Source organism: Piliocolobus tephrosceles, chromosome 2 (genome assembly GCF_002776525.5).
Source record: "Piliocolobus tephrosceles isolate RC106 chromosome 2, ASM277652v3, whole genome shotgun sequence".
Classification (NCBI taxonomy): Eukaryota; Metazoa; Chordata; class Mammalia; order Primates; family Cercopithecidae; genus Piliocolobus; species Piliocolobus tephrosceles.
The window spans coordinates 84,143,268-84,155,131 of NC_045435.1; the positions used below are offsets into that span (position 1 = coordinate 84,143,268).

The 11,864-nt window shown below is 44.3% G+C and overlaps 1 protein-coding gene across 1 annotated transcript in view; it reads right to left on the reverse strand.

Moving 5' to 3' along the window:
* Nucleotides 1–5,663: 5,663 nt before the first annotated feature.
* PHF7 (PHD finger protein 7) overlaps nt 5,664–11,864 on the reverse strand; it is a 17,545-nt gene continuing 11,344 nt past the window's right edge. Inside the window, 8 exon segments of the mRNA XM_026447986.1 lie at nt 5,664–6,159; nt 6,161–6,206; nt 6,418–6,539; nt 6,962–7,078; nt 7,549–7,655; nt 8,237–8,396; nt 8,866–8,990; nt 9,366–9,467. Coding sequence (XP_026303771.1) covers nt 5,982–6,159; nt 6,161–6,206; nt 6,418–6,539; nt 6,962–7,078; nt 7,549–7,655; nt 8,237–8,396; nt 8,866–8,990; nt 9,366–9,467 — 957 coding nt within the window. The 3' untranslated portion in view covers nt 5,664–5,981.

An 11,864-nucleotide genomic window follows, 5' to 3' on the forward strand; every position in this document is an offset into this window, starting at 1 on the left:
AAGACTTTTGCTGCCCATCCTATGAGGCACCAAAGTCTGAGCTGAGCACTGACAATGGGAAGGAGAGGAAGGCAAACATTTGAAAAACAGTCAAACTGACAAGAAAGAGGTTGGCTGAGCAGAGAGGGAAGCTGAAGGAAATTCTGAGGTTTCTGGCCTTAGTTTATGGTTCCTGTAAAGGTAACGATTAGAGGAAGGGGAGCAGGTGTTTTGGGAAAGTTTTATTTAACATCTATTTCTACTATCCCTAAGTGAACTAATTTGTCCCAGCTCCTAAGTTGTGAAACAGTAATTAATTCTAATAAGACACATCAGTTATGAAAATAGGTATTAAATTTTTTTTTTTTTTTTTGAGACGGAGTCTCGCTCTGCCACCCAGGCTGGAGTGCAGTGGCCGGATCTCAGCTCACTGCAAGCTCTGCCTCCCGGGTTCACCCCATTCTCCTGCCTCAGCCTCCCGAGTAGCTGGGACTACAGGCGCCCGCCACTACGCCCGGCTAATTTTTTTTTTGTATTTTTAGTAGAGAGGGGTTTCACTGTGTTAGGCAGGATGGTCTCAATCTCCTGACCTCATGATCTGCCCGCCTCGGCCTCCCAAAGTGCTGGGATTACAGGCGTGAGCCACCATGCCCGGCCTAAAATTTTTAAACATGTGTTTGTAATGAAACAGGCATTTAAAAGCAGATGAGCTTGGGGCATCTTGTTGTGCCAGAAAGTAAAAAAGTGCTCAAAAACAAAACAAAACCAAACACACAGTGATGGGGATGTGTGAAAAGGACACATGAACACCCAATGGTGAAAGCAATTTGAGCAACTAAATAAAGTATTATTACATTGTAACCCAAAGTATCAAATACATGTCCAGGAGTCCATACTAAATGATTGAACAGGCTGTGCACGGTGGCTCACGCCTGTAATCCCAGCATTTTGGGAGGGCGAGGCGGGTGGATCACTTGAGGTCAGGAGTTCGAGACCAGCCTGACCAACATGGTGAAACCCTGTCTCTACTAAAAATACAAAATTAGCCGGGCATGGTGGCTGGTGCATGCTTGTAATCCCAGCTACTTGGGACGCTGAGGCAGGAGAATCACTTGAACCCGGGAGGCGGAGGTTGCAGTGAGCTAAGATTGCACCACTGTACTCCAGCCTGGGCAACAAGAGCAAAACTCCATCTCACAAAAAAAAAAAAAAAAAAAGATTGACTAAATAAATGAGCAGGAGAGAATAGGTAAATCTCCCATGCAGAACCATTCCAAATAATTTATGTAGATACTCCATCCTCAAGGAGTTGCATAAAAATCCCTACTTAACTGTAGGCTCCACATAGTGACTTCCTTTTGGAAGGTGTGAAAGAGGAAAAGCCCGGGTGCAGTGGCTCACACCTGTACTCCCAGAACTTTGGTAGGCTGAGGTGAGTGGATCTCGAGGTCAGGCGTTCGAGACCAGCTTGGCCAACATGGTGAAACCCCATCTCTACTAAAAAATAATTAGCTGGTGTGGTGGTGCACATCTGTAATCCCAGCTACTTAGAGACTGAGGCAGGAGAATTGCTTGAACCCGGGAGGCAGAGGTTGCAGTGAACCAAGATTGTACCACTGCATTTCGGCCTGGGCAACAGAGTACAACTCCATCTCAAAAAAATAAAAAATAAATTAAAAAAAAAAAAGAAAGAAAGAAAAGAAAAGGGGGGAAAAGGGTACCTTTACAGTGGAGAAATCTGACAAAACCTTCCTCAGCCAAATGATCAAAGTCAACCTCAGTAGTGACAGGTCATGTTGATACTATGTAACTTTGATATGATGTGATGAAAATGGCACTTCATCTGTATCTTCCTCCCTAAAACCCATAACCCCAGTCTAATCATGAGAAAAACATCAGAACAATCCCAGTTGAGAGACACTCTGCAAAATACTTGACCAGTACTCCTCAGAACTATCAAGGTCTTCAGAATCAAGGAAAGTCTGCCACTCTGTCACAACCAAGAAGAACCTAAGGAGATATGACACAATGCAATGTGGTATCCTGGAATAGAAAAGACAAGAAAATCTGAATAAAATTTGGGCTTTAGTCAATAATGATGTATCAATATTAATTCTTTAATTGTGACAAATTTGCTGTACTAATGTGTTTATAGTAGGAGAAAGTAGGTTTGGGATATATGGGACTCTATACTATCTTTACAATTTTTCTGTAAGTCTAAAACTATTCTAAACTAAAAGCCTATTTAAGAAAGAAGCTGACTGGGTGTGGTGGCTTACGCCTGTAATCTCAGCACTTTACGAGGCCAAGGTGGGCAGATCCCTTGAGCCCCGGAGTTCAGGACTAGCCTTGGCAACATGGTGAAACCTCATCTCTAAAAACAAATAAAAAAAATTAGCCAGGCATGGTGGTGCGTGCCTGTAGTCTCAGCTACTTGGAAGGCTGAGGTGGGAGGATTACCTGAGCCCAGGGAGGTCGGGGCAGTGAGCCATGATCATGCCACTGCAGAGAGTGAGACCCTGTCTCAAAAAAAAAAAAAAAAAAAAAAAAAAAAAAAGGGCTGGGCATGGTGGCTCATGCCTGTAATCCCAGCATTTTGGGATGCTGAGGCAATCAGATCACGAGGTCAGGAGTTCGAGACCAGCCTGACCAACTTGGTGAAACCCTGTCTCTGCTAAAAATACAAAATCAGCCTGGCATGGTGGCATGTGCCTGTAATCCCAGCTACTCAGGAGGCTGAGGAAGGAGAATCGCTTGAACCCAGGAGGCGGAGATTGCAGTGAGCTGAGATTGTGCCACTGCACACCAGCCTGGGCAACAGAGTGAGACTCCCTCTCAAAAAAAAAAAAGAAAGAAAGAAAAAGAAAAAAAAGCAAAAAGAGGCTGGGCACGGTGGCGGGTGTGGTGGCTCACACCTGTAATCTCAGCACTTTGGGCGGCCGAGGTGGGTGGATCACAAGGTCAACAGACTCTGTCTCAAAAAAAAAAAAAAAAAAAAAGGGAAAAAAGAAATAAGCCAGTTATTTAGTGGAGAATGACTGATTAGGCCCAGATGAAGAATAGAACATTTCAAAGTTGGACTTTCCAGTCTATAAAAATAGGCTATTAACATCAGTGGAGACTAAAAATACAAAGAGTAAGAAATAGTTAATAGGTGTGTGTGTGTGTATGCATGCACTGTCCTGTTAGCTAAGCAAGTACCCACAACGCCAACTGTACACAGAGGTAGGGCAGCTGACATCTGGGTGACAAAGCTGCCCCCTTCCAAGCTCCCCTTCTACCCACTGAATCTGAAGTCGAGAGGGCACTGTTAGGGGCCATTACTCTCAGTTTAGATAGTGTTTCTCACACTTGAGTATACAATAGACTCCTTAAGAAAATATATTAATACTACCACAGATCCCTAATATGTCTAGTGACCCAAGTTACAGAAACTCTAGGTTTAGAACTAAAGTCTTAATCTAGGGAGCATCTTTCAGTTATGAATTGTCACTGCAAGAGTTGAATCTTTAGAATGGGTTAAATATTGTGTTTTATATGAAAGCTCACAATTAAAAAATGTTCCTGTTACTTGTAGAGCTCTGACAAAATTTCCCTGGATAGCCAGATAAGCAAGGATAGGATTGAGTGGTCAAACCCAAGAGAAAGGAAATGAAGAAAAAGGGCATAATTGTGGGGAGCCCTAGGAGGATAGCTGTGCAGGAACTCTAGAAGCAGCCAGCCCAGGAGGAGGTGGCTCTGGGAGGCAGGTCTTCAGGAAAAGAAGTGCAGCTGATAGTGATCTGATGCCTGGCCTATGAGGAAAATTGCATTTTGAGACATTTTGTTGATCATTTGCAACATTTGAGAAGAATGAGCAATAGGTATATACCAAAAAAGAAGCAGTTATTAATTTCAGAAGAAAACATTGTACAAAAGAGGAAAGGTATAGTGTACTGCTTGGCTCAGTGGTGAACAGTATTTCTAGCATCATAATAATATAAACACTGAAAGTTAACGAAAATTGCGATACAATTATCCGAGGCGAATGAAGACGGGAAGATTATGTTTTTTTAATTTAATTTTTTTTTGAGACAGTCTTGCTCTGTTGCCCAGGCTGGAGTGCAGTGGCGTGATCTCCACCCACTGCAACCTCCGCCTCCCAGGCTCAAGCAATTCTCCTGCCTCTGTCTCCCTTGTAGCTGGGATTATAGGCACCCACCACTGTGCTCGGCTAAGTTTTGTATTTTTAGTAGAGATGGGGTTTCACCATATTGGCAAGGCTGGTATTGAACTCCTGACCTTAAGTGATCTGCCTGCCTCGGCCTCCCAAAGTGCTGGGATTAATGGGCATGAGCCACCGTGCCCAGTCAAAAATGAGAAGATTCTAAAGGTGCCAAATCTTTATGTAACATAATAGAAAGTCAATAATGTCTAAGATTAATAAATTAAGAAACAGCTTTAAAAAATGGGAAGTAGTTGTCTAATTTAGAGAGTAGGAATGGAAGTAGGGAAGGGTAAGTCAAAACTGTTTTTCATTATAATCCTTTTAGTACTATTAGACTTTTAAAAGTCTGTGTTACTTTGCGTGTATACTTTGATAATAACAGAAAGACACAGCCAGCCTCCATTTGATTTCAAGTGAATTTGCTCAAATCTGAAGACACTCATTGCATACACACCTCGGATATAAGTCTTCAGGGTCTACAACGTTTGGAATGAGAACATTGTCTTCCACCGTTAGTGGTGATGATTCAGTGGCAAGATGTTGAGAACTATCTGGTTCTGAATTCTCCCCACTAACCAAATCCCATGAAATTATTAAAAACATAAAAATGTAAGATAGGCTTTGTTCAATTTCTCACTAGGCCTTCTGCCAGATTCCCATCCTAGTTGTCTTGCCTGTTTTTGAGAAAGAGTCTTGCTCTGTCGCCCAGGCTGGAGTGCAGTGGCATAATCTCTGCTCACTGCAACCTCCACCTCCCTGATTCAAGTGATTCTCCTGCCTCAGCCTCCCAAAAGGATTACAGGCGCCTGCCACCATGCCCAGCAAATTTTTGTATTTTCAGTAGAGATGGGGTTTCACCATGTTGGCTAGGGTGGTCTCGAACTCCTGACCTCAAGTGATCTGTCCGCCTTGGCCTCCCAAAGTGCTGGGATTACAGGCATGAGCCAGTGCGCCCGGCCACCTTGCCTAATTTGAATGTCCTGGCATGCAAATTCATAGTTAAACTCTGGACGGAAATGCTCAAACCACCAGGCAGTGAGGGTTTGACTGGGCTCACTCATGCTGGGGAGGTATGCTGAAGCCCACACCAGTCTGGAAAGAATGGAGTCCCTTATGCCCCATGTGTAAGCATGGCAGTCCCTGACTTATTTGAGTCCAGGGCCCCAAGCCTTACAACAAGGGCCTATTCTCCATCCAGTGTGGACTGCTATGCTGGCTCACCTCCTTAAAGAGAACCTGTGTACTTATTATTTGCACAATGATTGATGAAGATTCTCTGCCCCTGTAATGCCACTTTCTGTATAAACAGGTTTCTTTCCCTCCAAAGAAACATGTTTATATTCTAAGCTAAAAGTTCTACGTTAATTCCCTGAATTTTATGGATTAGGAGGGTGAGTTTTCTTATTCTCGTACTCTACCCCCTAGAATCTTTACTACCCATGCAAATTTCAGAATGAATTTATAAGGAGACACCAACGGAGAGAACACCTTTATTTGCAAAACAACAAACATGGGTGAAGAAGAGGCATGTGAAAATCAGATTGAGGTGGAAGAATCTTGGTGGGAAGAGAGGAGGAGAAAGCAGAGGCACTCTTGTAGCCATAAACACATTTCCTTGTTGGCATCTGGGCTGCTCCCTCCTCATGCTCCCCTGAGACTTCTCTTTGCTTGGCTCATAAACTCACTGCTGGTCCTGCTTCCTTGTCTCACAGTCCCAGAGTGTTCCCTCCCCAAACCCGATGGAGGAGCACAGCTTCATACCCTATTGTGCGGGATAGCAGCTACTGAGAAGGTGTTACTTGGATTTTTTGCAGCTGTTAGTGATTCTGACACCCTTGGACCTCCAGGAGTGGCTGCTCCTGCCACGAGAGGACTCTGGCTTTTCTAATAAGGAAGGTTCTGGCCAATCCGTCCAAGAAAGGCCCGGATTCTCTTCCAGGGTGTTGTCTCTGCAGAAATGCTCCTCAGGGTGGAGTGCTGCTGCAGCAAGGGATGTCCCCTGAGTTTTCAGGTATGTAATCTGTGGTGAGAGAAAGGCAGGAGAGGAAAACTCAAGCCTCTGCTTCTCCCAGGCACAGGTCCTTAAGCTCCTCTCTAGCCACTTTCCTTCCAAAGTCAAAGGCACCAACTATTAATTCCTCTCTGGTGGGATGCCTTCCTCCTTCCCCAGGCACCACAAGTCCCTACAGCCCGCTCCTTGCTCTAAGGCTGGCCCATCCCTCCAGCCTCACCTGTGGCTGCAGCAGGTGAACACTCCTCACACTCCCATTTCTTACTGTTGGATCTAAGAGAGGAGCAGTTCCTGTGGGTTCCATGGGATCCGCATGTAGCACACAGAATGAGGCACCACCTCCTACAGGAAAAGCCCAGGAAGGATTGTGGAGACATAGAGAACACTAACTGCCATTCTTGGATGTTTGCTATGGGCCAGGCATTTTTTATGGCACATTTTACCCACGATGAATGTATGGCTCAGAGGGGATGAGTGCTGATCCTGGGAGCCTGCCATCAGTCCTAACCCCTTGAAAGGTAGATTAGGAAAGGAATTGGCTCTGAATGTCTCTCCACTGGGCACAAGGTGAGTGGATCTTGCAGGGGAAACCTGTTCACTTGCACACAAGTGAGTCAGGGGCTGGTCAAGAATGAGACTTAGCAATTGTGTTTATCCTAAGGTCTGCATACAAGAGTGAATTTCTTACTTCTAGTAACTGTGCCAAGGTCTAACTCTAAGATAGCACTGATGAGAGCTCTTTCTAGCCAGAATCCTTCTCCTACCCTTCATCCTCAAAGCTGTCTCTGCCTTGTTCATACAGACAGATGGGAGCATCACAGTGCTGATAGCGCTGATATAAGTCTGAGAAAGCCCCTGGCTCGAGTTCCCAGGCAGCATCTCTGCAGTGGGAGAAGAAACAGTGAATAAGAACATAACGGGTTGGTGAAACTTTTGTCCATCAGGGAGGAGTTAGGAAGAACCACAAGCTAAGCACAGTAAGAGTTCAGTAGGCTGCCCGAACACTTCCAACAAGGCTGGTCAAGTGGCCTGGCAGTGGGAGAGGGTTGAAGTAGGATGAATGGAACATGCATGCGGGTTCCTTAGTTCCACTCTGGAATCCAAGAACTCAACCACCCAGGGAATTCTGATTCCCCAAATGCCCTTTTTAGCAACAAGCACCCGCTTCCCCCACAAACTTCTTTCCCCTCCCTTGTTTTGATAATTGAAAAGCACTCCCTCCTCCCCTTCCTTCTTCACTATCAGTGCCTCTGCTGCTCTCATTCTCTGAACTATTCTCTCACTCACCTCCTCTCTAGAAATCTAGGCAACCCTCTCCCTGGCTCAGTTCCTGCTCTGGGGTTCCCACTACCTGTCTGGAATATGAATTCCCATTCTCAACATTTCTTGAGGAAATTCTTTTCGATTGTTACACTGTGGACATTTGAAGAAATGCTTTGCTGATGTGTGGGCATATTTCTGTAAGAGAAACAGGTAAGAGCTTTGTGTTTATAAAAACCCTTTGACTACCTTCTTTCCCCTCCCACCCTCACCCCCACAAAGAGGATGTTGCTAAGAGAGTTTGACGGTACAGGAAAAGGAGTTTGGGTGGGCTAGGGTGAGACTGCAAATCCAGGCGTCAGACCTGGGACCAAAATACTTTCAAGAGAATTCCCAGGAGTGCCTCAGCTGTCATCTCTGGCCATGGGGCTCAGCAGTACTAAGTAGGGGTCAGGTACCTGGATACACGTTTGCCTTCTCTTTCATCCCAGGAAGTGAGGCTGAGAAGGAGACTCCTCGGCTCATTCTGGCATGAGCCCATTTGCTCTAGCAATGCCGAAGATTTTGCTTATTCTAAATCTTATGTGTGAGGTCCTATAGGTCAGGAATGACCACAGACTGGACTGACTTTCCTCTAACTGCCTGAAACCAGCCCTGAATACAGGCCTCCAGCATGCAGCACCAAAGCTGAGGCACACCTGAATGTTCCCAGGGTGCTCTGGTTCCAGGCAGAGAACCAAGGCAATGGTGGAAGGGCCCCAGGGCAGAAAAAGCCCCACCTGTATGCACTTGCGGTGGTAGATGGCTTGACTACAACATGGGCTCTGGATGTTCTCAACACTCTGTTGGGATAAGTCTTCACAACACAAGATGCAGCTTTCCTCCCCCACATTCCCATGTTGGATGTTCTGTGCTGGGCGATGTTTGTCACAAAATGATCTGTGGCAGGTAAACAGACTTGGTTTCTGGTTTGTCATCGATGCAGTTTCCCAATGGCCCACTCTAGGAGGGGCAGCCAGCCACCCGGGCTGGTGCCCAGTGAACCTCCACACTCATGGGGAAGAGGAGAGGCAGGGTGAAGAACAGCCACATGTCTTCTCACGGCTGCTCGCCTACTGAGCAAAGTTCCCAGAACTGTCTTTATAGCCTCTTGTTCCTGAAAGCCCCACTTAGTGCTGAGCAGCTGTCTAAGTACCCCAGCTGTTTGTAATTTAAGGAGGGGGCAGGAAGCAAGAAGAAACCCCTGTGAAATCTCCAAGTCAAGACACTGTTTCTTATTACTGAATGGAGGGACAGATTCACTGGTGAATCAAAACAGGCCTGCTTGTGAGAACTGGACTCTGATTTCATTAGTGGCTAAATAACAAGTTGCAAAAAGGAAGCCGGACTTTTCTCCTTCCTCACTCACTTGTACTCTCCAAAAAATTGTGAAAGGCAACCCCTTTCTTGGCCACAAGGCAGATGGAAGTTTCTGATGCACTGATCCTTCTGGCAGTTGATAGCAGCTCCCTTTTTCTTGCACACAAAGCAGATCTGCAAATGAGTTCCCAGACAGTGCTCAGGACCCCAAGAAAGGCAAATAGACACAGTGTGGCACATTTTTCTATTAAATGGAAGTTTTGTGAAATAATAGCCATTCCCTTTCCTCAGTGGTCCTGAATGCTCTGGGGCACCTGGAAGCTGAGCTTCAAGCAGCACTGAGTTCTTTCCTGTTTTCTCAAGATGTTTCTCCCTCTTCTCACTTAGGACACCATATCCCAGAAGAATATGGGACTTAAGGACTAGTTGGAAAATCCAAGAGTCCTTTGATGTCTAAACTAGGAAGTAGGGAAGAGAATAGAAACAGGAATGATGGGTGAGGTATGAAAAGAGGCCTATCCCAAGGTCTTCACTTCAGGGGATTCTAACCTTCCTAGAAGCCCGAGCTGCCTCCTTTTTGATGTCTTCAGGCAGGAATCCATGGAAACCTCTGTTGGACTGGCCCCTCTGAGGCAGCTTACTAGATAAGATCTGGGGGGCAGTAGAACCAGGCTGTTAATATTGATCAGTGAAACAGTGCAGTGAGGTGAGGAGAAAGACAGGGTAAGAGAGCTAAAGAATAGAGATTGGGCCGAGCGCGGTGGCTTACGCCTGAAATGCCAGCACTTTGGGAGGCCGAGGCAGGTGGATCACGAGGTCAGGAGATGGAGACCATCCTGGCTAACACGGTGAAACCCTGTCTCTACTAAAAATACAAAAAAAATTAGCTGGGCGTGTTGCCATGCGCCTGTAGTCCCAGCTACTCGGGAGGCTGAGGCAGGAGAATGGCATGAAACCAGGAGGGCGGAGCTTGCAGTGAGCCAAGATGGGGCCTCTGCACACCAGCCTGGGCGACAGAGTAAGACTCTGTCTCAGGAAAAAAAAAAAAAAAAAAAAAGAATAGAGCTTGGTGTGGAATATATATGCATTGACAGGGTAATTTATTTAATGAAAGCTTACATAGCACCAACCATGTGTTGAGTACTCTAGGTGGTTTCAAATATTAACTTATTGAATCCTCCCAACAGCCCTAGGAGGTAGGTACTATTATTGTCCTTATTTTATAGGAGAGATGATGCAACTTGCTCAAGGCCACAGGACTCTGGAACCTGGACTGTTACTTTTGCTCTAGGCTGCCTCTCATTTACTGAGGGCTGCTATTGTGTGCTGGCACTTTGGTGGAAACATTTCCTTTGTATTTACTCATTTTATGCTTACAATCCTTGGCCAGGCACGGTGGCTCACGCCTGTAATCCTAGCACTTTGGGAAGCTGAGGCAGGCAGACCATCTGAAGTCAGGAGTTTGAGACCAGCCTGGCCAATATGGTGAAACCCTTTCTCTACTAAAAATACAAAAACTAGGGCATGGTGGTACGCATGGTGGTGTGCACCTGTAATCCCAGCTACTCGGGAGTCTGAGGCAGGAGAATCACTTGAACCCAGAAGGCAGAGGTTGCACTGAGCCGAGATTGCACCACTACACTCTAGCCTGGGCAATAGAGCGAGACTCCGTCTCAAAAAAAAAAAAAAAAAAAAAAATCCTGTACTGGCAGATGCTATTATGACCCTCATCTTACAGAGGAGGCCACTGAGGTGCCGTGTGGCAAGTGACACTGCCCGCCGGGGTTATAGGGCAAGGAGGAACAGAGCTGGCTATTCACACCCAGGCCCATGGAATCCACACTCTTAGCCTTCCTGCTGCATCGCCTTTTAGTAAATACTCTTCTCAGAGTAATACAGGAAGAAAAACAGGGTTTTAATATCTCTTGATGTCATTCATTCTAGTCAAATTATAGGGGAAGATATTGGACTTTTGAAACATATATTTTAAAACTAATTATCCCAGGGCTTTGGGATAATATGAGTGATTTGTTTTCTTTATACTTTTAAGTATCATTCATGTTTTCTGCAATAAGCATGTATTGATTCTATAAACAGAAAAATCAATAGCGAAAGATCAGAAACAATCTAAATGTCCTTTAATCGGGATTTGTTCTGATACTTTTTGGCATACCTATAGCATGAAATACTAATTAGCTACTAAAAAGAAAAAAACTAAACCTATATGTTTTATATAGAAAGATGTCTGAGATATATCTGATGGAAAAAAACCAAGATACAAAGCACTCTAATGTTTAATTTTTATGTAAAAAAGTATATGCTTGTAAATGCATCAAAATTATAACTAAGCCCTGACACCTGATAGGACTTACAAGAAAGGAAAATCACAGACCAATCTTTCTCATGAGCACAGATATAAAAATCAAACAAAACAGATGCAAACTGAATCCAGCACTGTATAAAAAGGACAATACATCATGACCAAGTAGGGTTTATACCAAGAATGCAAGATTAGTTTAACATTAGAGCATTTAGTTGATGTAACTAAATGTAAGACTCTGTCTCAGGAAAAAACTTTATATATAAACTTTATAAAGTTTACATATAAACTTTATAAAGAAAGGACCTGATAGTCAAAACAATCTTGGAAAAGATTATAGAACTTAACAATACTGAATTTCAAGACACTACAAAGCCACAATAATGAAGACAGTGGGGATTGGTGTAAGAATACATAGATAAATGACATAAACAGATCATCCAGATCCACAGATTGATTTTGACAAAGGCACCAAGGTAGTTCTATGGGTAGGCAAAGATTTCTTGTGACACACAAAAAGCACTGACCATAAAAGAAGAAATGGATAAACTGGGCTCCATTACAATTATTGTTCTTTGAAAGACACCATTAAGAAAACAAAAAGGCAAGCCAAAGACTAGGAAGAAAATAGTCTCAATATATACATTTGAAAAAGAATTTGTATCCAAAATATGTAAGCAATTCTTACAACTCAATAATAAAACCACTCAATTTTTTTTTTTTTTTTT